The sequence below is a fragment of the Caretta caretta genome, chromosome 1, assembly GCF_965140235.1.
Source record: "Caretta caretta isolate rCarCar2 chromosome 1, rCarCar1.hap1, whole genome shotgun sequence".
Taxonomy (NCBI): domain Eukaryota; kingdom Metazoa; phylum Chordata; order Testudines; family Cheloniidae; genus Caretta; species Caretta caretta.
Window position 1 is genome coordinate 46,359,108 of NC_134206.1, and position 25,052 is coordinate 46,384,159.

The 25,052-nt window shown below is 43.5% G+C and overlaps 1 protein-coding gene and 1 long non-coding RNA gene across 2 annotated transcripts in view; both read right to left on the reverse strand.

The window, feature by feature from the left end:
• Window positions 1-25,052, reverse strand: part of FLT3 (fms related receptor tyrosine kinase 3) — a 76,952-nt gene that overhangs the window by 36,640 nt on the left and 15,260 nt on the right. The window contains exons 2-8 of the mRNA XM_075127584.1: window positions 21,400-21,524; window positions 14,447-14,652; window positions 13,100-13,215; window positions 8,680-8,797; window positions 4,034-4,194; window positions 1,918-2,057; window positions 1,683-1,836 (exon numbers count right to left, since the gene is read on the reverse strand). Of these exons, the coding sequence (XP_074983685.1) occupies window positions 1,683-1,836; window positions 1,918-2,057; window positions 4,034-4,194; window positions 8,680-8,797; window positions 13,100-13,215; window positions 14,447-14,652; window positions 21,400-21,524 (1,020 nt within the window). The remainder of the gene's footprint in view (window positions 1-1,682; window positions 1,837-1,917; window positions 2,058-4,033; window positions 4,195-8,679; window positions 8,798-13,099; window positions 13,216-14,446; window positions 14,653-21,399; window positions 21,525-25,052) is intronic.
• Window positions 16,889-18,977, reverse strand: LOC142071854 (uncharacterized). Its single transcript, XR_012668068.1, has 2 exons — window positions 18,842-18,977; window positions 16,889-17,528 (listed from the first exon to the last, which is right to left on the reverse strand). It is a non-coding gene; the product is annotated as an uncharacterized LOC142071854 (long non-coding RNA).

Consider the following 25,052-nt stretch of genomic DNA (forward strand, 5'->3'; position numbering starts at 1 on the left):
ATGCCCTAAGCCCTCTAGTATGTCACTCTGGCCAGTTATATCATGGCTAGCTAATCATAATCACATTGTAGTTAATTTAATAAGAAGAAAATTTGGATTTTACCTGAAAGTTAGTATTTGTTTTCTGTGACATAACTGGGGCATGTTTATTAAACTATAAAGAAGAAGGTTCAATTCTTTCCCAGATTTACTCTTTCACAAATCATTTTACCCACCATTTTACTCATAATTTTCATTCTGTAGTCAGTCCCTTCAAGCAGGGCTCTATGAGGGAAAGCCGTCAACCTCATGCCTTTGTTAATGGGTTCTGTGAGAGAGTCCACCACTGTATGCTTAAAAAGAAAAGGAGTACTTGTGGCACCTTAGAGACTAACCAATTTATTTGAGCATGAGCTTTCGTGAGCCACAGCTAAGTGAGCTGTGGCTCACGAAAGCTCATGCTCAAATAAACTGGTTAGTCTCTAAGGTGCCACAAGTACTCCTTTTCTTTTTGCGAATACAGACTAACACGGCTGTTCCTCTGGAACACTGTATGCTTGTAATAACTGGATTTCATTCCTGTGCATGTAGATTATACTTGGTACGGATTCGAGTAAACTAAGTTATGTATTAGGGCAACTAGTATGTAAAATAAATGATAACTGGCTAGTGCTCTGGAGCAGGACGTAAGGGGATATGAGGGCTCCTGAGCTGGCTATCTGCATCATGAGTAGCAGTGTGGGAGGGAGAGCAGGCTCCACATACATGACATGTCCCTCCCTTGCATGGGGGAGCAAAAAGGGACAGGCAGTGGGTGGTAAAGGCCCAGCTCACTTTACTCCCTCCCCAAAGCAACAGGGACTCACTCTCTCTGGATCACAGTCTCCCCCTGGGCTTCTCCAGAGTGAGCACAACAATGCATTGCTCCTTACTGTGGGCTCATGGGAAAGCCACCATTCAGCCCAATAAAATGACCTGATGTTTGAAGAGCATCACTTAAAAGCACTTTATAATGTTTATGAACTATGGGCAAAATGTTGTATATTATGTATATTTGCTAGAACAAATTATTACATATTAAGCTACGTATTTAACAAGAAAAACAGGAATAAAATATTGCATAAATACAATGTGACCAAGTTACTGTTGCTTTAGAAACCTTAACTTTTGCATATTCTGGCTTTTTAAATTTTAACTGGACAACCTGAATTTTAATTTAAAATTTATCTCCTGTATTTGTTAGAAGGTCAACAGCATAATTCCAAAGGATGGTTGGCCAAATGTGCACAGAAAGCTTTATTTACAGGAAACTTTGGGTATCTAGAAACCCTCTGGATATGTCCAATATTTTATATCCCCAGCCTCCCTTTGAAATGGTTGCAGTTGCCATCTTGAATTATTTTGTTTCTGGAAATACTGTTGCAAGGATGACAACACTGTGTAGGCTAGACTTCAAATTAATGTTATGGTGGTGTCACTCCCAGAAGTACTGGCCTTGAGGAGTAATGCAAATAACCTGGGAGCAGGTGTGATTGTGGGGTACCTGCAGGGATATGGATAAAATCTCCATTTTCAACTTTAACTTCAAGTAGAAACAGGATTTTTCATAATAATTGTAAACATACTGTATACACATGCAAGCAAACAACTGAATGACTAAAAGAAAAATGTGGCACAAAGTTAACAACATGAATCTGAATTACCTAAGACTGTAACCAAAGTTGTTTTATTTGGATGTTCTGTGGAAGAACAGGTGTAATGTCCACTATCACTTCTTCCCATTGATGAGGCAAATGCATAGACAATCCGTACCATGGAGGAGTCTTCTTGATAGTCTGTTTCTTCAAACCAGTGCCCCTAGTTTTTAATAAAGTTTGTATTTAATATCGTGAGGCACTGGCCATTATGACTTATGTGAAAAGAATCGTGTTCTATTACCTGTTGTAATTCTCTGTTTTCAAAATGCCATTTCAACCTGAAACTATAGATTTTATAAAAAGCTCTACATCTTATCAGAAATGGTTCCCCAACTTTAAGAAGGAGTTCTGGTGAAGATCCTCCAAGTTTTTCATTTAGATCTGCAAAATGAAAACACACCAGTGAAACAACAAATGAAATAATTTTCCCCAGAGTAAACTGTAATTTATTTCAACTTTTCCTTCCTTCCCACACCCCATTTTCACATTTGTAAGCATCCATAGGTTTTGCATCTATTATTGTATTTGTAATGATAACAGACTATTTTTCCAGATTTATAACTAACGTTCAAATGAATTATAATAGTCTAACATTTAAATAAATAAAACCAAATTCTGTCCTGACTTTCAAATCCAGCAATAAGCCGGTATTCATACAGGGTGCAATTCAGCAAAGAATTAAGCCAATCAAAGTAAGTTTATTAAAAAACCCCTGAATATCAGTATTACAAAAAAAAATTAAAATGATTTTTTATTAAAAGTAGATGTTAAAGATTTGTGTGAAAAAATAGCAGTTACTGATGAAATGTAAAATAACACAACAATTTGTTTTTTAATGTACTATGAATAGGGCCCTACCAAATTCACAGCCATGACAAACACGTCATGGGCTGTGAAATCTGGTCTCCCCCTGTGAAATCTGTATAGTATAGGGTAAAAGCACACAAAAGACCAGATTTCACAGGAGAGACCAGCGTTTCTCAAACTGGGGGTCCTGACCCAAAAGGGAATTGCAAGGGGGTTGCAAGGTTATTTTAGGGGCCTGGGTAGAGGGTGGAGTCCCCCTTCAGGGAGGCAAGCCCCCAGCTCCACCCCTTCTGCCCCCGACCCCCCGCAGCTGGAGCCCCAAGACCCCCTGCCCCCTCCCCCATGGCTGGAGCTACAAGCCACACCTCCACCTGCCTGGAAGAGCCCCGAGGTCCCCACTGCCCGGATGAGGCCCGAGTCCTTCCCCTTTCCCCGCTTGCCTGGAGAAGACCCGGGCCAGCCACAGCCACACATCCCCTCTCCTCCCCAGGCCCCAAGCCACCCAGGAAAAACCACAGCATCTCTTCCCGAAGAAGAACCTGTGCTTTCATTACGCCCCATGCAGGTTCCGGGATGGCTGAAGAGGAGGTATCTGCTACTTAGCTTCCTGGCTTCATCAGTAATCTCTCTGGTGTCCAGGAAGACTACTGATGATCCTGGGAAGCTGAATAGCACATACTGCCTCCTTAGCCACCCCAGAACCTGCATGGGGCATACTAAAGCAAAAACGTCACCCGCCAAACCTGCAATCGGGTGTCCGGCGGCAGCATCCCCTGGTCTATTATACCTGCTGCCCATCTTGAGGGAGGTTGTGGTATTGCCACCCTTACTTCTGTGCTGCTTTTAGAGCTGGGTGGCCAGAGAGCAGTGACTGCTGGCCAGGTTCCCAGCTCTGAAGGCAGCGCCCTGCCAGCAGCGGCGTAGAAGTAAGGGTGGCAATACCAGACCATACCTTCCTTACTTCTGCATGGCTGCTGGCGGTGGCTCTGCCTTCAGAGCTGGGCTTCCTGCCAGCAGCCGCCGATCTCCAGCTGCCCAGCTCTGAAGGCAGAGCCACCGCCAGCAGCCATGCAGAAGTAAGGAGGGTATGGTCTGGTATTGCCACCCTTACTTCTATGCCGCTGCCCAGCAGCAGCACAGAAGTAAAGGCAGCAGCACCGCAACCCCCCCGACAATAACCTTGAGACCCCCCCAACTCCTTTTTGGGTCAGGACCCCTACAATTACAACACTGTGAAATCTGAGATTTAAATAGCTGGAATCATGAAATTTATTATTTTTAAAATCCCATGACCATGAAATTGACCGAAATGGACTGTGAATTTGCTAGGGCCCCAACTATAAATAAGCATTAGAATTTAGGAGATAAATATGAGACAGAAATATAGCAGCATTACATTAGTTTTGCCCAGTAATGTACCTCTAAACATATTTATTCCAGTGGTGACAAATTTACAGCCCAGTCTTGCAAACCTTACTGAAGTGAATAGTGCAATTAATATCAATGGCAGGATTAGGCCCCTATTTAAATAAATCTTACAGTTATGTTACCTATTGTATACAGCTTGGTGCATTCTCTGCCCAGCTCATTAGTTGCGCAGCACCGTATGTCTGTTTGAAATAACGTATTTGCTGAAAATCCGCGTGGCACCTCCTGTTCTCCATATACTTCCCCACTTCTTTTACTGTCTTTATGATTTGTACTGGTGCAACTGTAATTACACATACATTTATTTACTGAATCATTTGGTAAATCTCAAACAGATATCCAAGTCGTAAGAAAATGTGAACAATAGTAGGGAAACTGGCATATTCTGTAGTTGAATAAAAGGAACTAGAAAATGTGGAGATTATAAACCAAACACAAGGGCAATGGAACTAGGGAAATTATAAGCAGAATGAGCTGATATTACCTAAATACCCTATTCGTGCTTATACTGGTAGATGTAAACATTTGTAATTTTCTGAGTGAAATTCTGGCTCCTTTGAAGTTAATGGCAAAACTCAATGAGCCCAGGATTTCACCCTACATCTCTGGAACTGCACTGAACCCAGAATGTTGGACTATGAGCAGGGCCGGCCCACAACATTTTGGTACCTGAAGCAGGGAGCTTAAATGATGCCCCCTTGCCCCCTCGCTTGGACAAAACTTTGAAAGGTCTCAGTTTTGCCTTCTTCCTGTTCTACTCCTCTCATGGTACTGCTCTGCTACCTACCCCAATAAAGGAGAACTAACAACTTAAAATGCCTTGTTCAAAAATTTTAAGTAACATTTAACTTTCAAACACCTGAACAGCAAATGTAACTTTTATTGTCTGCATAGTAAACACTGGCATTTTTATCTGTTTGAATAATCAAAGTGGTGCTTTCCCTGCCTTCTTGATTGCAAAGATTTGAACTGCTTCCTGAAGGTCCACAGTCTGGGCCAGCTCATGCTCTATTGAGATGGTTGCAAGGCCAACCAGCCTCTCCTGTGTCATTGTGGAGCATAGATGTGTTTTTATTAACTTCAGCATGGAGAATCTGTGTTCTCCGCTGGCAACTGTTCCAGGAAGTGTGAGAAGTATGCGCAGAGCAACAAAAGCATTTGGAAAGAGGGTGGTCATCTTATTTGTGCACGTATATTCCAGAACAGCCTTTGGAGTTGATCCTGCTGAAATGTATCTTGAAAGGGCTTTCAGTTCATCATCTAATCACTCGCATCAATATAGCGCATGTCATCATGTGTCAACACTGTCTCTAGTGCCCTGCATTGCTGGTGTGGGTCTTCAGGTACAGTGAGGAGTTTTGGAATATCATACAACATCCCAAATATACTGCTGTGTTCTTTGAGCTGCATGAAACGTTCTTCAACTGACTGTATTGCACAATCTAGCATCTGGTTAAAGAATTCAACTTTGAATTGTTGTTTGGGGTCTCTTATGGGATTATCCCGAGCCAAGTAATCAAAATGTCTTCTTCTTCCGTGACTCTTGTACTCTTGAATGGGTGGGAAAATAGCTTCAGTGTGAAGTTCCTCTGCCAACTTCTGTGCACACTTCAGAACGTTTTGAAATCCCTCATCTGACTGGTAAGACTGTAGGTATGACTTTGCTTTGTCCAGTTGTTCCATTCCAGATATATCAAGGTCAACACCTTGGAGTCTCTTGCTCACAACATTTATTTCAAACAGTGTGCCATGCCAGAACACTAAGCCACAGAAATTTGAAGTTATCTATGTTTCTGGTGATTCCATTTCCCTCTGCCACTGTTCTCCCATGAACAGTTCCTGTCATAGCATTATCCTCCATAATGGCAACTATGGCATCATCTATCTTCCCAATTTGGTATTTGATAGGCTTCATCGCCTCCACTTGACTCTCCCATCGTGTGGCACTCAGTGGTTTCAGTGTCAGAGAGGATATTCCCAGATGTTACTTCAAAATTTGCCATCAATGAGTTGATGCAGAGAAAAATACATAGATGCTTTGAATTACATTAAAAAATTCAGCAGCCTCACTAGAAGCTGATACTGCATCACTGACCACCAAGTTCAATGAATGAGAACTGAATGGGACAAAAAAAGCTTGAGGGTTTAACTCTCGTATCCGTGTCTGCACTCCTTTGTTCTTTCTTCTCATGTTGGCACTGGTATCTTAGCCCTGACCTCTCATGTCAGCTATCACAATTCCCGTATCTTCCAGCTTTTTAAGAAGCACGTTTGTCATATCAGTTCCTGTAGTATCACCAATATCAATAAATTCTAGAAAACGCTCTCTGACAGTCACCATTGCAGGGACATTTTCACTAGGTTCTGTTGTTGTTACAAAATCCACCATTAAAATCATTTGTTCCGTATGGATGATGTCAGGTGTGCAGTCCAAAATAACAGAGTAATATCTTGCTGACTTCAGATCTGCTACAATCTTGTTTGACTTTTGTTGCCAGTGATGGTATGATCTCATTTTGAATTGTTTTTCCAAGGTAGTGTTATGTGTACATTTCTTGGGTGGTGACTCTTCTTAGATGCTCCTGGAGTACAGCATCAAACTCAGCCATCAGCTCCACAATTTTAAGGAAGCTTCCATTGTTTGGCACATACAGCTGATCTGAAGTGCCACGCAGTGCTAGGTTTTGGGTAGCAAGCATTCTCACAATGGCAATGAGCCTTTTCAGAACATTTTGCCAGTAAAGAGATTCTGATGCAATCTTCTCTTGATGCTGATCATCTATGGTGGCCTTTAATCTTAGTTTCATCTCAAGCTCTTTCCACCCGTGGAATGCTCTCTGGTGATTTGCTGCCTTCTCATGACATACCAGATTTCTAGCCAGATTTTTCCAGTCCTTTGTTCCTGTAGTACTCAATGTGGCTGGAACATTAGACTCGAAGAGTTTGCAACAAAAACAGTATGCAGCATTCTGGGGTTTTGAGTACATAAGCCATGGCCTCTCGTCACCATTGGGGATTTCACACCAGTAATGTGTTGAATGGAAACTTCTATTTTCATGGTCTTTGGGGAACATGAAGTTTTTCACTTGCTGTGGCCCATGCAGTACAAGGAAGTCCCTCAGGCTACTGCTCAAGTGGGCCCACAGTCCTGGATCATCTAGACTTAAGGAACTAAACTCAGCAGCAGCTGTTTCTTGTGCCTCCACCACACTCTTCTCTGATCTACACTTTTCTTCAGGAATGTGCATGGTTACATCCATTTGAGATGGAGATATGGATGCTGCAGTAGCTGCCAGGTCACCTGCACTCTGACTAACTGGGAGATCAGGCATCTCCTCACCACCCACATCCTCACTGGGGCCGGAAGGCTCACTGTGAACATTTGTGTCTATGTATCTCAGGAGAGCTCCTTCCTGCTTAGATAGAAAAGCTTCCTTTGCTTTCTTTCTTTTTCTGAATGCTGCCCCAGAGGGGCGTTTTCTTCTTTCGCTCATGACGGCTGTTATGTGCCAGCTATAGTGGCTCTCAACACTCAATTAAAGGAGAGAAATAAGCAGGCTGGTAGCAGGGCCTGAGTGAGGGAAGATATCAGCACCTTAAGGGCCTAACTGGCTCCTACTACTTCAGTTGACTGCCTGTTCTCCTCAAGTGGGTTCGGGGAAGCAGCAGGAAACAGGAAGCTCCCAGAGAAGCTGGTGTTAGTCAGTCCAGGCTCCTGCAGGTGCTAGAGAGGTACATAAGAGGCTCCTCCTCCTCCTCTCTCTCCCTGCAGCTCCTGCTGCTTTCTGTTATTCCCTCTCACCTTTCCTCCTGCCTGCCTGCCATGTCTCTTGTGCCCTCCTTCCTCCAGCACAGCACTCCACCATCTCTGTGCATCTAGAGCAGAGAGAATACATATGCACCAACAGCAGACACAATTTTCTACACTCTGGGTCCTAGTGGCACGCCCCACAGTTTGGCATCTGAGGCGGCCTCCTCAGTTCACCTCATGGTAAAGCCAGCCCTGACTATGAGCCTCTACGACTTGAGCTAGAAGACACAGTCCTGGTAGTCTGAAGGCTGCTGAAGACTCATAAATCCCTGTGTGGTTCAGGCACTCGAGAGAGAGAGAAATCCACACTATCACACGTGCACCCTGTATGAAAACATACTGAATGTTGAATTTACTTATGCATGACCTGATATGTTTCTTGGAACATATTCATGTTGCCAGTAGAACCATGTATCATACATAAAACTTAAAGCTACAAGGAAAGGCAAACTTAGATATAAAATTTCTAATTACACTCTTCCCACCTTCAACCCCCATTCATTCTCAAAATAGCTAGGTTTTAGCGAAATGGAAAATAGAGGGCTATGGGGTATAAATATATTTAACTCATTAGCTATGTCAAGTGAAAATGCTTAGATTTGGGCCAAAATTTTCCAACTAGGGTGCCTAAAGTTTCGAAAAGTATACATTGGCCCAATTTTCCAAGAATACACCGCAACTCATACAAAAATGTGAATTCACCTATTGCACTCATATGCACTTAGATTTTGCATGTAGTTTTTTAAGGACACTGTGTGTGTGTGAAATTTTATGGGAGCATCCACTACATTCTCTTTTGAAAATCTGACTCCACAATTCTCCTTCAGTTGTTCAGGTTCAATCACAGCAAAAATAAATACATCATGCTGTATAAAGCCTATTGGCTTAGGAAGACATCAAGACTTACACCTTAAAATTCAGTAAACAAAAAAAAAGGTAGCATTATATGCACGATACCTGTCATCAGGTGTTCTGCAAAATAACCATTCAATATCTGATTTAGGGTAGCTTTCGGATATGCAGTTTATAATGGTCAAGTTTTCACTTTTTATGAAATAGGGCTTCCTTGGTTTACCTATTAAAAGTAATGCAAATATTTTCAGATATGCTGCAATATTTTGGAAACATCATTATCCATCTTTCTAATGTGTAGGACACTTTGAGCACTTGTGAACTGGGAGGCTATATGCTTTGTGTCTGAGTTATAGATTTATAAAACAAACCAGTCTGTCACTTTAAATAATCTTGACAGACTTCCTGACATAAGAATCCAACACTAATTTAGACATATATGTAAGCAGTAGCCAGTCAACTTTTCTTGTTAGGAGCAGAAAAATGACAGCAGGTGTCAGACTGAGATGGCTGATCGTATTACGCATAAACAAAGTACAAGAAGAAACCAGAAGGCAAAAAATCTACCCTCGGATACCTATACTTCCAACAACAGCAATAACTTCAATGAGAGCAATGCGCAGGCATTCAAGAACAAAATTTGGTCTTCGGATATTTGAGCTTTGCCACACCACATATTTAGGATGTTAACAACATTAGGCCAAATTGTTTTGCTCAGTTCATAATATATTACGTCACTTTGTTTGTTATAATATTTTTTCAAGTGGTTTTAACGCTTGAGGAAAGTAAAGAACTGTTTGTCTAAGGTCCTTGTTTGTATAAGCTCTTCAACCTTGACCTGGTAAATGTGTCACCTCTCTGACTTCAAGGAATTGCCTGTAGGAATCAGAGAGTAATCTGGGGCCTGATTTTCAGAGGTGTTGAACACCTTTATCTTTCATTCACTTCATCTGGAGTTATGAGTCCTCGTACCTCTGAAAATCAGCTCCTGAGTCTATTTTCCTGAAACCCTTGAAGAATCGACTGAGACTGCACGGAGGAGTGCCACTTCTCACCAACTCATTTCATATACACAGTGGAAAAGCAATAAATGATAATGACTTTCCGTCATTAATGACTTCACCACCATAAATCTGTAACCTAGAAGTGTAAAGTTCCATAAACCATTACCAATCCCCTGAGCCCACCAGCTTCCCAATTTGGACTATGCTTGAAAGTTTATTGCACCAAAACTGATATTGACTTCACTTAAAACTGAAAACACTGATTTTGTTTTAAATTCAACTGTGATTATGAAGTTAACTTTTCTGACGAGAAGACTGACTGTTGCTCCTGATTCGTACTTTAGGTATCTTAAAGGCAATGTGCAAAAGGGAAAAATTGGGCTCATGCATTTTGTTGTTGTTCGCTTGTGTCTTTATAATCTGTACAGAAGGCCTGGATGGTTTTTTAGCTGCATGATTTTAATATTAGAAAGGTAGGTTCTGTTTAGCGTGGAAAACTCTGACGACTGGAGAACAAGTGAAATTACAACAAAAGTCTGACAACAAAACTAGGGAAGAATGGAGTTGATATTCCTGCTATTTCTATGTCAAAAAACCAAGCAGAAAAAAATTCTTAAAAACAACAGCAAAACCTGTTAGATCCTCTTTCTTGTAGACAGAGCCGTTAGTGACACCTATTATAAAGGTTGCCTGACACTACCGATTATAAGATCCTGTTGCCTGTAAGGCTATGTCTACACTACTGCCTATGCTGGCAAAGTGTATGTCACTCAGGGCTGGGAATATTCCACCCTTCTGAGCAACGTGAATTACGCAGACATAAGCGCTCGTGTGCACAACGCTACGTTGGCGGGAGAGCTTTTTACGTCGATGGGAGAATTCTGCCCCAGGCTGATTTTTTTTATTTCAGCCCGAACAGTTTGGTCATTTCTAAGAACAAGGCCAGGGAACTCTACACTGGGGGGTTGTCCATTTTTGTTAAAAAGTGACTTTTCAAAAAAAAGCTTTAATGCCCCGACGCTTGGGAGCCTGGACTTGAAATTTGGTGGGTGTGCCAGGGGTCTGCCTTTTGCCACTCCTGTGAAAATCTACCTATATTTGGCCAAGTTATAATCCTATGAAAAATCCCAGTTCACACAAGCTGAGTGGAGACTACAGTTTACAGTTAAAATCTCTGAAGATTCTGTCTTCACTGAGCACGCCTCAGCCTCTCACAGTTCCTTGTGAGTGCACATGGACCATCCTCACAGCGTGACTGAGCATGCTGCAGGCCAGGGTTACAGGGGCGAAGCCAGTCTTTCCCTATAATGGCTCCTGCGAGGTGCTGAGAGTACTGAAAATGAGAGCCGGGAACCTGTCTCTCTAGTTCTCTTAGTGACCCCTCTGCTGCACCCAGGAAACACAGAGTAGGAAAGAATCTGACCTGAATATAAAGGGGGCCAAGAGCCCACCCAGGGAGTAGGGAAAGGAGTAGATTGAGACAAGGAGCCTGGTGAGACTGGGGCAAGTCATTTAAACCAAACTTTTCACAGGTGGTCACTAAACTGTGTGTTTCTGGGTGCCCATCTGTTGGATCATATTAAAGAAGTTCTGTATTAAAATCACAAATGAGTTTGATTCCCCATAGTTTAAATTCCAGGGTATTACTAATTAAGAGGTCTCTTGGGTTTTGGTACTGTTTCTCTCCCTCTATGTGTGAAACTTGCAAGCTGCTAATTGTGTTAGTACATCCTAAGATAGAGTCTGTTCTCAAAGCAATTCTTTGTAACCACAACTACTCACACAGAGAGAGACTCAAAACAATACTCTGTAACAACAGAAACAGCACCCAGAGACTCCCCGCCCTTTTGTTATATTCATCTCACTTTGTAAACAATTGTGATTAAAATAGAGATAGAGGATCTATGTGGATGGATGCTTGGTGTGGATAATAACTGAATGATCAGGGAGGTGCCAGCCTAAGAATCCAGTGTCCATCGGCTGAAGAAGGCGTCAAGTGGAAATAACCAGAGGACCCCCAGAGGGCAGACTGGAATCCACCCAACAGCCTCAAGAATGGGAGAACCAAAGAACAAGATAACATCTGGCAGCACGGAGCTATCAGGAATGTGCCATCTGGTGATTGATTCAGCAACAGCATGATGAAGCAATTCCCAAAGACTGGCATAGGAAGAAATTCCTATAAAAATGTACTCTAGAAAGTGAGAACTTTGGGGTCTCATTCTGCAAACCAACTTCCAGGAGCATCAGATGTGCATCTGACAAGGCCCTGATCCCTCCTCATGTCCAGGCCACCTGGCCAGTTGCTTGGCATGAGCAACTCTAAGGCTGGTAACTATGATAACAACCTTGCAGAACCTGTGTGTGTATGAATGAATGTGTGAATAAATATGAGATTGAATGGAATGTTATAGCTATAACTAACTGCTTACTATGATTCTTTCTGTATTCACAATAAATGTGCCTTTTCCCCTTTAATAAGATCCTGCTGGTTTTTATTTTTTTATTTTATTGGTATAACACATCTTGAGAGCCTGGGATTTGACTTGCAGAAGTGTGGAGCACTCACAGTTGCAAATGAAATCAGTGGGAGCTATATTTTGAACATGTAAAGCACCGTGTAATGTTGAGAACCCTGAAAAATCAGGTTGTAAATTTCTCAAATTAGGCACCCAAAATTAGTGGATGCTTTTGATCTTGATCTTTCTGTGCCTCTGTTCCCCGTCTGTGAAATGCGGATAATACTCCCCCAACTCACAGGGGTGTTGTGAAAATAAATTAACATTTGTTACTCACTCAGATACTATAGTGAAGACAGAAAAGCCCATGCGGAAATTAGTAATTCTATATTCAGAGCAGCATTTGAATAGTATAAATAAAGCCTGGGGCCACTTTTACAATGAGAATAACAAATACTGAATAGCTGTTCATTAAGTGAGCACTATCCATCTTGGGTACTGAATGAGGAAGGGGACCTATAGAAAAATAGGGGATCATGTAATTAAGGACTGTACCATAGTGCATTTGCACAGGGGGGGCAAATTAAGGTTATACAGGCAACTTTCAAACTGGCATTTCCTAACTTTTGAGTGCTTGATTTTGCAATCTTAATAATGTTCTTTTAATATAGTTTGTTTGTTTGGGGTTTGTGTGTGTGGGTGTGCGAGCGCGCGCATGTGCGTAATACATAACAAAGAATGAGAAATGAGCACAAGCCCCATTTAAAAATAATCTTTTGCATGTCATCTTTAACAACACGTAGTGACTCAGAACCGTTTTAACCTTCACAATGAACCAAGGGAAACAAGGCAGCCATACATGAAATAAGTGACAAGAAAAATAGCCCACAATACAAGAACTGAAAGAGAGGGAGGAGAGGCAATTGAGGAAGGGAGAAGTCTCATGGAGTGTAGAATTGACAGAATTTCACTGCTTAAAGAGGGTTTGGTCATATACAGGCTTCAGCCTCCCCCTTCTCACGCTATGGATAGACTGATTCCCTTGGTTTGACGCATACTTACTTCTTATGAGAACTGTAAACATTATTGTGCAGTTATTGTTTTCACTATGCACTGCAAGGGTGTATTTTCCAGCTTGAGTTTCTTTTATTTTTGAAAAGGCCAGCGAAACAACGTATCTGTAAAACAGAAAATACATTAGAAAACATTCATGTCAGATGGAGCAGCAGCTCTCAGCCAGGGGTCCAAGGCCCCCTGGGGGGCTTTGAGCAAGTTTCAGGGAGTCCACCAAGTAGGGCTGGTATTAGATTCATTGGGGTCCAGGGCAGAAAGCCAAAGCCACACTGCCCTAAGCCCCGCCACCCAGGGCTAAAGCTGAAGCCTGAGCAGCTTAGCTTTGGGGGGCCCCCTGGGACATGGGGCCCTGTGCAGTTGCCCTGCTTGCTATCCCCTAATGCAGGCCCTGGCTTTTATATGCAGAAAAACAACTATGGTGGCACAGGTGGCTGTGGAGTTTTTATAGCATGTTGGGGTGGGGCTCAGAAAGGAAAAGGTTGAGAACCCCTGAAACAGAGGGGAGTGGGCTGAAGAATACACTGGCATTACGCTTAACCCATACAACCAGAATTCTAGGCTCGTGGTACTTAACACACATGCAGTACATTCAATCTCCAAAGTGCTTTCATAGACAATGGCCCTGATTCATGTAATCATCCCTATTCAGGACTGCACTTAAGCACTCGTCCCAAGTGGGATTCAAAGTTCTGCTTAAGTACTGTCCTGAATAGGATAGACTAGTGTGTGCTCAAGTACTTTCCTGAATCGGGGCCCACGCAACAGGATTCCCATGGAGATTTCCTCACCAAGAGGCCATCCCATGGGTTTCACCCTGCAGGGGAATCATCTACACTAGGCCTCTGGTCCTACCCCAGCTATTCTCAACTCTCTGGGTGGAAGTATGGACTTGTGGCTAGAACACAGTCAAGAGAATTAGGGTGGTATTCTGGCTCTGATGATGATCTGCAGTGTAACCTTGGGCAAGGCATTGCATTAACCTTTTTATGCCTTGGTTTCTTTGACTTGAGCACTGTGATGCTTGAACTGATGAATGTTTGTAAAGTCTGTTGTGATCCTCAGATGTAACGTGCTATACAAATGCAAAGAATCACTATATTGTAAACTATAAAGCCAGAGTTCATTGCTTTCCTCGTGCATATTTGTATAAACAGCTATAATTAACATGCAGTTTAGTGATGATGATAATAATTAAGATAGATAGGTTTAGGAATATAACAAGTAATGTGAAAAGAAATGATAAATAAGCTCTCTCATATGGAAAATATCCCATTTGCATGCTCTAATGGAAGTATCCCATTTAGGTTTTTTGATTCAGTACAGCCCTTTACCTACCGGTTTTCTGAATCCAGTGAGGGTTTGCAGTCAGCTTGGTTCTCTTTGAAGACCCAAAGGCATGAAATGGTCTCTGAAATATTCATGATCACTTTTAATTCAATGTCTCCAAACACGTCAACTTCCACACTTTTTGCTGTTTCATAGACATTCTCTGTGCTTTGAGAACTCAAATCACAACCAAGATCTTCCGAAATACTAGGCATCTGCATTGCAATAAAACAGATTGCTATGTCTAATGGTGGTAACTGGGTTTTTCAGATTTAAACATTTAAAAGGACGCTCACCTATTAAAAAACACTTCACTCTATTAAAAATATGCCTACACCTATTGATAACACATACCTATGCACAGTAATTATAAACAAAAGTAATCTTAATACTATACTTTCATTCTTGTTTCCCTCTTCAATTTAGCTCTGATACCTAGTCATCAAATATGTTTAATTCTGCCGAAAGAACAAATGCAGGAAGATCTGTGCTATACTAACAAGTTTTACTTTCTGGGCTGACAGCATAGTTAGTAGCAGTTCAATCAGTAATGTGCTACTTTCTCCTAATGATTAAGGCCATGTCTACACTACAAGCTTTGGTTGACACAAGTCACATTGGCATAAAGCTGCCAGAGCTGATTAGTCATGTGTGCGCACACTTGGATCCTTGTATAATGCTGGGCACATTCACCAGGAGTGCTTGTGTTGATGCACAGTGCAGTGGACCATGGGCAGGTATCCCAGTGTGCAAACTGCCACCAACCCAGTGCACTCTTTTGGGGTATTTTGGCAATGCACGGTGGGGCAGAAATGAGTTGTGCAGGGCTAACTGCGAGCAAAGGGTCAACTTCCCAGCATGCAACTGTCTGTATCACATAATGTCATCTATAGCCCATAAGTTTTGTGTCTTTTTTTAAAAGTCCGATGAACCCGCATAGCCCTCCTCGCTGTCCTTCATCTCTGATGGAAGCATGGAGCCTGCACAGCTCTGCAGTATTGTCATAAGCATTGAAAGCACAAGATGCATGATCCTTCAGTATTTGCAGAGCCGTAAAAGGAACGGAATCAGCGTGGAACCTGACGATTTCTTGGAGGACACAGAGCGAGAGCCAATTCAAGGTTATTGGTGGTGTTCATGAAGCAGCTGTAGATTGTGGAATCTTGGGCTTCTGGGCCCAAGAAATGAGCACTGACTAGTGGGATCACATTGTGATGCAGGTTTCGGATGATGAGCAGTGGCTGCAGAACTTCCGGATGTGCAAGGCTACGTTCCCAGACCTGTGTGCCAAGCTCGCCCCAGCCTTCCAGCGCATGAACACCTGAACGAGACCTGCACTGACAGTGGAGAAGCAAGTGGTGATCATACTGTGGAAACTTGCAGTGCCAGATTGCTACTGGTCAGTGAGAAATCATTTTGAGTTGGAAAATCCACTATGGGGGCCATTGTCATGCAAGTGCGGAGGTTCATTCAATCTTCTACTGCTATGCAGGACTGTAACTCTTGACAATGTTCAAAACATAGTGGACGGATTTGTAGTAATGGGGTTTCCAAACCATAATGGAGCAATAGGCAACACATATTTTTTGCACCAGACCACCTTGCCACAGAATACATCAACAGAAAGGGCTACTTTTCTATGGTTATGCAAGCACTGGTGGATCACCAAGGATGCTTCACTGACATCAGTGTTGGCTGGTCAGAGATGGTGCATGATGCTTGCATCTTTAAGAATACAGGACTATTTAGAAAGCTACAAGCAGAAACTTTCTTTCCCGACCAACAGATTACAACTGGCAATATTGAAATACAAATAGTGATCTTGGGGAATCCAGCCTGCACCTCTGTCCCCTGGTACAATGGCCACCTTGACAGCACCAAAGAACAATTCAACTTCCAGCTCAGCAGGTGCAGAATGACAATTGAATGAGCTTTTGGTAGACCGAAGGGACACAGTGTTGTTTACTCACAAGATAGGATCTCAGGGAAAAAAACATCCCAATGGTTATAGCTGCCTGATGTGACCTGCATAATATTTATGAAGCAAAGGGGGAAAAGTTGCCACCAGAGTGGAGGGCAGAGGTGGAACAGCTGTCTGCTGAGTTTGAACAGAAAGACGCGAGGGCTATTAGAAGAGCTCAACGCGGAGCTATATAGATCAGGGCGGCTTTGAAAGACCAGTTTAACAGTGAGCCACAGTAATACATTGTGGTGTATTGTGCACTACCTGGCCCTTATGGTTTGGGGCCTGTTAAGAACTGTGTGGTGCTTGATGTACATCTGTGAATATAACACTGACAATGCACCCATTAATCTGACAGTACACTGATTAGTATACTGTGTTTATCACTGATCCTATGAGTTGGGTCACACTGTACAGTAACAAGGAAGTGGGTGCTTTCAAAACTGCTGGGTGCTCAGCAGCATACGTTGAGCACTAATAAAGATAAATTATTTTCCAGATAATATAATTTTATTCAGTAACAAAACCAGGGCAAAGCAAAATCTGTGCAATGTAAAAGCAAATACATTAAAAACTTAATAAAATAATGGAACAGAACTTAAAAAGGGAATGAACATTCATGTCCATTTTACCTACATATATAGCAACTGTGGCTTTCACAGGTCAGTGTATGTGAAGCGGTGGTTGTCCTTCATGTCCCACTGGAAGGCATGCTAGGGGTAGGGCAGCAGCCCGTGAAGCCACATGGAAAGTTGAGGGGACTGTAGGGAGGTGCTGTAATGGAGTTTTTCATGGGCTGTGAAGGGAGTCGAGCCTGTGATTTTTGAACCTGTAGGTCCACAAGAGCCTGCAGCATCTGTCTTTGCTGCTGGAGAAGCCCCATTATGTCCTGGTGCATCTCCCTCTCCTTTTCACGCTGGGACTCCTGGGCCTTTCTCCTGTCCACACTTTCCTTCCTCAGGCTGTCTGCCATGTTCACCCTCCAGGCCTTTTGCTCACAGTCTGATGCAGCATTGGCTTGCAGGATCTCACTGAACATGTCATCCCAAGTCCCCTTCTTTCTCCTTATCTGGCTCAATCATTCTGCGGATGAGTGTGGGGAATTCCTCAAGGCCACAATGGCAGCAGCTGCAGATAAAAGAGGTACCACTGTCAGTACAGTCACAATGTAAATTGAAAGTTAAGATTCAGAACTCCCTTCCCTTGCTCCCCTAAAGCTTTAAACAAGACAGGCTTATTGACTCTTCTGCTTGGGATTGCTTGTGCACAGCACCACGCACAGCACCACCCATGGTGACTGTGGTCCACCAAGGGTGAGGGAAATGAAGAGGGAATTGCTTGATTGAGTGAAACTATGAGTACAGGGCACTGGCACTGAATACTGCTGCCATTTTCCACAGGCGGTGGTGATTTTAGCTGATATCTCACCCCTGAGGGTAACAAAGGCACAGAGAGGACAGCTGCTGCCCATTTTCCGCTAGCCTGTGTATTGCAATGGTGCCTGCTGAGGTTATCGCTGACTGGTGTAGGAAAGTGTCCTATTGGGGAGGAAGAAATAAGGCTGCCATCCCTGGAAACCTTTGGCAGAGGACTGCAGAGTACCTCCATGAAAGTTTCATCGAGATCTCTCAGGAGAATGCAAGGGACACCTCTCTGTACCTAAACAAACTGCTCCACACGCACACACACCGCCCCCCGGCTTAACTCTGGAAGGGAATAAAAAGCAGATAACATTCTACCCATCAGTGGTGGGTATAGAGGCTTGGAAGAAATGCCGGTATAAGAAGCACCCCCTTTGGAGGTGCATCAGCCTGCCACCTTTGGAGTGCCGCTAGAAATTCCTGAGAAGTGGAGGGCCACAGGCATCTGGACTGTGGCCCATCCTGCACTCTGCCCCGAGGCCCCGCTCCCACTCAGCCTCTTCCCCCATGGCCCCTCCCATGCTGCGCCTCTTCCCCTCGAGGCCTCACCCACCCTCCGCCTCTTCCCACCCTTGCTTTGCCTCTCTCCCTGTCACTTGCCCTTAAGACAAGAGAGGGCAAAAAGAAACAAGCAGCAGGCGGCTCTAGGAGGGGCCAGAGAGAAGTGAGCAGCAGGTAGGGGAAGGGGACCTCGAGGGAAGAGGCAGAGTGGGGGTGGGGCCCTGAGGGAAGAGGCGGAATGGGGGCAGGAAGAGGCCAAGCAGGAGCAGGGCCTCAGAGCAAAGCGAGGATGGAGTGTGAGCGGGGTCTCGGGGTGCAGTGGTGAGCGGGGCCAATCCCACCTCTAGGGAACTTCTGGCACTTGTGCCCCCCTTCCCCAAATGCAAGAGTCACGCGCTGCCTCTCTCAGTTTGTACTGCTACCTCTCCTAGTACATGTAAATTCATGAAAAGTTGATAGCTGTGTCCTGTTAAGTTGTGGGTACCATCACCGTAATGGGAAATAAATGTACACACCTACCCGAGGATCTGCCTTTGCATCAGGCTCGCCCAAGCTCGACTGCTAGGACTGACTGGACTGCGGTACAGAGTCTCAAACAGGTCCTGGCTCGCAGCATAGCTGGACTCGCCGGTTGCACGTCCCCCATACTCCTCTTCCTCCTCCACCTCCTCCTTGTCCTCACTGTTCATGCCAGGGGCCTGTGACTTGGGCTCCTTGGAAGTATTCATGGTGGTGTGTGGGAGAGTAGTGGGGTCTCTGCCAAGTACAGCATGCAGCTCTTTGTAAAAGTGGTAGGTCTGTGTCTCGGCATCAGATTGACTGTTGGTCTCCCTGGACTTCTGATATGCCTGACACAGTTCCTTGGCTTTCACGTGGCACTGCTGCTGATCCCTGTCATACCCCTTCTCCAGCATCCCCTGTGCAATCTGCTCAGACCTGTCCATGTTTCTGTAGCTGTGCTTGCAAAGCCTCTTTTCCCCACAGGCCTAGGAGATCCAATATCTCCTATCTACTCTAGGCAAGAGCACGTCTGACATGTGTAGCCAGCATGGCCAGCTGGGCAGTTGCGCACAACAATGAAGAGCTACTAGGTGTGCTTGCCGCGCTGGACCACCAGGAGAAAGCATTTAAAAAAATTCACAGAGTTTTAAAGGGATGGGGGCCTTATGGTCTCCGTGACCCCGGGGCAGTAAAAGTTCACAATTGTGGCTGGAGCGGTCAGCGTCGGGCAGTGTGGGAAAGCTACCGAGGATGGTTAGGATCCACACAGGTAACACAGTGTCTACATTCGTTCTGCGCCATCCTCAGTACATCAACCATGGCTCAGTGCTTCTGGAGAAGGTGGTGTTACTGCATTGCTGTAACGTGGCACTTACATCGGTGGGAGACAAATTGAAGTGTAGACACATGCACAACAACTAGGTCAACACAAGGTGGCTTACTTCGACCTTACTTTGTAGTGTAGCCCAGGGCTAAGATCACACATCACTCAAGCTTTCACTCCAGATTTCACCTACCTTTAGGTATTTCCATGGATAAAAGCACTGCACGACCTCTACTGCAAACCCAAGGCAAGGAAATCTCTTAGCACCATGCTGTGTGTCAATCTGTATATTGCTGGAGTTCTGTTCCACGCTTTGTACCGTACCAAGGAACAGACTATACACTATGACCTTCCTTATCATGCATTTACTCACTTTTGTCTATCGGGAAAGGTGCCAGGGCTCAAGCAATTTTTTTACATTCATAACTGACGCGGCAAGCCCAGAGGTGCCGGGGCTACAAACTGCCAAGCCTGGAGGTGCTGGGGCTCAGTCTTGGCAAGCCCCAGCACAAATTAAGCCCTGACTAAAGGAGTACCTCAAATGGAAAAACAAATATTCTACACTGGTTCAGAAAGCCAGTGAAGAATAGTTGAGCCTTTAGGCTCAGCCTGAGTAAAAGGGTGGCATGTAACTACTCCATTCTAAGAGCATCCCTAAGATTTCTTTCTGCTTGGGTTGGGGTGGGGTGGAGTGTGTGTGAAAGTAAATAACTCACTGCAGCACATCGAAGGGTGCATGTTATGTCCTTCCATTGTGCCTGACCAATTATTGTTCCCAGTGAGGGATGGAGGGGAACAGGGGGCGAAGCCAAGTTTCCATCCAAATGCCTGTCCATCTCTTCCACTTCCCTGCCCATTTGCCAGTGGGGAGTAGCTAGAGAAACCTCCTTATTCTGCTCAGCAAAATAAAATGGCACAGTCTAGCCCTACAAGACTTGAATTTACTAAATGGGATTATCACATTAACAATTAGCTGACTGATATGGAAAAGTATGTGAGATAAGCAGCAGAACATGAATACTGATGGGATATTGTAGAAAGCACCATGTATACAGTTGAGAACATACAATTACAGAAATTGGATTACCATCCCAGAGAAACCCTTGGTAATCTTCATAAAAATGTGTGCTATCTGATTTCCTTGTGGCAGGAGGAGGTGGACATTCTTCATGTTCTCGCATTCAGAAGGACATGTTGCTGCAATTTTGAGTGTTCTGTTTTTGGTACCCAGCACTGGAAAATCATGGACCTTCTTGTTTGTGTACTTCTGGGTGTGGCAGAACTATCCATTTATTTGTCCAAGAATTAAAAGAGTGTATAGGATTGTCTCTGTAATTAAGTCTCTAAAAGAAATAATAGGTTTCAGTTGCACAGGGTCTGTTGTTGACCTTCAAGCCCTCCAATAACTCAGCACTGGAAGGGAAAATTGAGCTTTGATTCACACATCGACCTTTGATGCTGTAGTCCCTGTCCAAATTATTTGTCTTTCTAACTGTACACTTCCTTTTCTTTATACATTTCAAAATATACTCAGAGGTGAATAATTTAGGCCAAATTATGTGAGACAATCTCATAGTAATGATCAAAAGTTACATTTTAGATATTTATCTTATTTCTAGTTCAAAAATATTAAACTCAGCATGGATTTCAAAGCTTCTTTCTCTACTAATATTTTTCCTAATCTCGGATAAGGAATTTTTATTTTATTTTATTTTATTTTTTGTGGTTGGCTATTCATTCACTGTTAGCTTACCTCCGGAAATTCTGATGACTCCAGTGTTCTTGAATCTTTACTCTGCTGGTTGATTAACATGCACGTAATCTCCGATATATGTTGTCTTGTGGCAGAAGTGAAAGTCATTGCTGTAACAGCAAGAACTGCAAAACCAAAATGGAAAACAAATACTGTCATCTACATGGGGATAATCATGATTTTAATGAAAACAGGATGCAACAAAACCTATAGAGAGAGGCAAAAGTCCATGTACTTACCTGCACTTGCACAATCTGATTTTATACTTGCGAACTGGGTGGCTGCCTGACTGCCTCCTATGGATCATGTGCCACATCTTCTAGTTCTCTTATGTGTCAGAATCTCTTAAAGGGTCATGCTGTCTATGCCTCAGCAGCATCAGGTCAGAATCTCTCAGCTGCCAGCTAATGTTCCAACTTGCCTGTTGTCACCAAGATGCTTTGTCTGTCACCCAGGAACCCAGGGTGCTCCTGCTCAGAGCAGCAGCAAAGTGCAGCCCCATACGTGTCCTCATCCCACTCCCAGCTCACCCATAGAATCCTGCCCAGCAATTCTCATTCTTGCTGCACTAGCCAGGGCAGTACTTAGCCCTACATAGAAAGTGAGGAATTTCCTTACTCTTTATGACTTACATTTCTACTTATAATCTTAAAGACAGGATAAAATGATCATAAGCCACATTATGTCCCAGTCTGTGAGCAACCCCTGGGCAGCCATGCCAAGGCAGAGGGGAGAGCAAGAAGCTTCCCCTACTTACACAGCCTCTCCCAGTAGCTGTCCCTGTGCTCCCTGCATTCTGGGGAGTAAAGGGACCATTGCTTCTGCTTTTCCTGGGTTCCGGATGCTGGAAAGGGGGCAGGGAATGGTGAGAAGGAGGTAAGGCCCTGGTTTTCCCCTCCCCAACCTCACAGTGGCCCATAGAGTCTGGCAATGGCACTAAGGGTTAACATCCTGATTCATTCCAATGGATCGAGCAAATTATACTCTCCATGTGCCCAAGGAGTAGCATGGGAAAGATTCTGCTTGCTGTGAGGTATAATCTCTTTCGTGCTCTTGCTGGTGTGGTGTGGCTCCGCACTCGCCCCATGCCCGGTCATGGCTTTAAAAAACCACAATCTAGCCCTATAGGTGTAATACAGTAACCCAAGACCTAAGCATGCACAGAAACAAGAAAAAGAGAAGTAAAAATAAGGAACTAACTCAGAGGAGTGATCTGTGTGTGATTTTGATAAGCTCCTCAAGTCAGCCTTCAACTGTATAAATAAGAATGGGATCCCAAAATAACATCATAGAGCTGTTCTTTCAAAATACTTAAAAAGCTTCGGCCACATTGTTTACATTGATTCTTAAGGTGGTGGGACTTGAAGCAAGAGTCTAAAGATAAAGAAGGAAAAAATTAGGCTCGATATTAGGAAAATGCAGTCAGAGTAAGAATAACTGAGCAGTGAAACAGAAAATCAAGGCAGGTGATGGAGGCACCAAAATTGCAGATAGTCCAAGACAGATTAGATCAGTGGTTCTCAATCTTTCCAGACTATGTACCCCTTTCAGGAGTCTGATTTGCCTTGCATACCCCAATTTCACCTCACTTAAGAACTGTGCTTACAAAACCAGACATAAAAATACAGAAGTGTCACAGCACACTATTACTGAAAAATTGCTGACTTTCTCATTTTTACCATAAAATTATAAATCGATTCAAATATAAACATTGTACTTACATTTCAGTGTTTAGTATACAGAGCAGTACAAACAAGTCATTGTCTGTATGAAATTTTAGTTTGTACTGACAGCAGTATTGCTTTTGAGGTATCCTGTTGTAAAACTAGGCAAATATCTTGAGGAGTTGATGTACCCCCTGGGACAGTCCTGATATTTGGGGCTTTTTCTTATATAGTCACCTATGACCCCCCACCCTGTCCCGATTTTTCACACTTGCTGTCCGGTAACCCTACCTCTGCATACCCTGTGGGGTACACATATCTCTGAGAACCACTGGTTTAGATAAGGCATTAATGGGAATTTATAATTTTTTTCTCCTTTGTCATTTTCATTTACATGTTTATAAATTCTGTTTGGTCATGCTGGTAACCTCATGTGATAACCTATGTCCATCTATCTTGGAAATGTGATACCTGTACAACTTCCTCAGGTGCTTTGCTATTTCAGGATCTCTCATTGGCAGTTTCCACAAAATTCCTCTCTATCATCCTTGCTATGCACTTGTTTTTTGCATGTTCTTTCTTTTCATTTCATATCAGGGATCCTCCTTACAAACCTAAAGCTGGATCCTCAACATAAACCAACATTGCTTCATTGACTTCAAGGGAGCTACACCAGTTTATACTAGCTGGGAATCTGACCCCAATTGCTCAACCCATCCATCCTTCTAATCACTTTCTTGGTTCAGCTGTTTAATCCAAACAATGGCCATTCACCTTCTAAGGTTGAGCCAAATTCATCCCTTGACTTTGAAGAGTTTGCTCACAGCAATAAACGCTGGTAGGGTATAGCCCCTTGAATAATAGCAAATATTTAGAGATTTAAGCAGGGCTGGCTTAATCTTTTGTGGACCCTGACACCCAGATCATGGCCCTGCCCCCTGCTTCACCCACACTCTGCCCTGCCTGCCACTCACATGGGGGTGGGGGTGGGGGTGGAGAACAGCAAGCAGAGGGAAGAGGAGACAGGGCAGAGAGGAGGGAGCAGTGAGTGGGGGCTCAGGGGGAAGAGTAGGAGCAAGGGTGGGGCCTTGGGAGGAAGAGACCGAGCTGAGGAGTGGCCTCAGGGTGGAGCTCAGGTGGAGTGGGGTGCTGCAGCCCCTTCTGCATGTGGGCTCAGACCCACGGTGCCGTTGGCACCATTTTAAACTGGATTTAAGCAATGGAGAAAATACTTTCAGCTGAGATTTACACAGAAATGGAGGTATACAATCGCCCGAATTTAAGCAGAAACAGAGGGAAACCAAATGCTAGATGAGCAGAGACAGACCAGGTCTGTGAAGTAGAATAGGCAGGAGCAAGTCCAAAAAGATTTAAAAAAAATAAGGAAGGCAATTTTGAACTGGATCTTGAAATCAATGGGGAGTAAATACAGTTGTTTTGAGATGAGAAGAAACATAGTCTATACATGTGAAAAGGCAGCCAACAGTTTTCTACAAAGTCTGGAACATGGAAAGAAAATGAAGGTGCTGGGGTGGAGACAAGGCAGGAAATAACGCTTGCAATCACATTTTCAACTTTCCTCCAACTCTCTTTTTCACTCCTAGTTTGCCTACACTGTTCGTAGTTTGGCATTGTGGTATCTGGCAACTACAATACCGGATAATGATCGCTTTCCGCTAGTCATTCACACTCCCAATATCCCAGAGTAGGAACTGTAGAGAGAGAAAACACTCATCTGGAACTTTGTGTAAAGAATCCTGAGTAAGGATAATCATACCTGGTAAAGCTGAATTGTAATGGTATAAAGAACAGAATGGAAATAAAACACTGTCCCAGAAACTATGCCTGTGTTATTTATTTATTCATTTCCATTCAAAACTGTGTAAGAATAAATGCAGAGGGTGAAATCCTAGTCTCATTGAAGTCCATGGTAAAACTTTCATTAATTTCAGTGCGGTCAAGATTTCACCCAACATTTAAATTGCAATC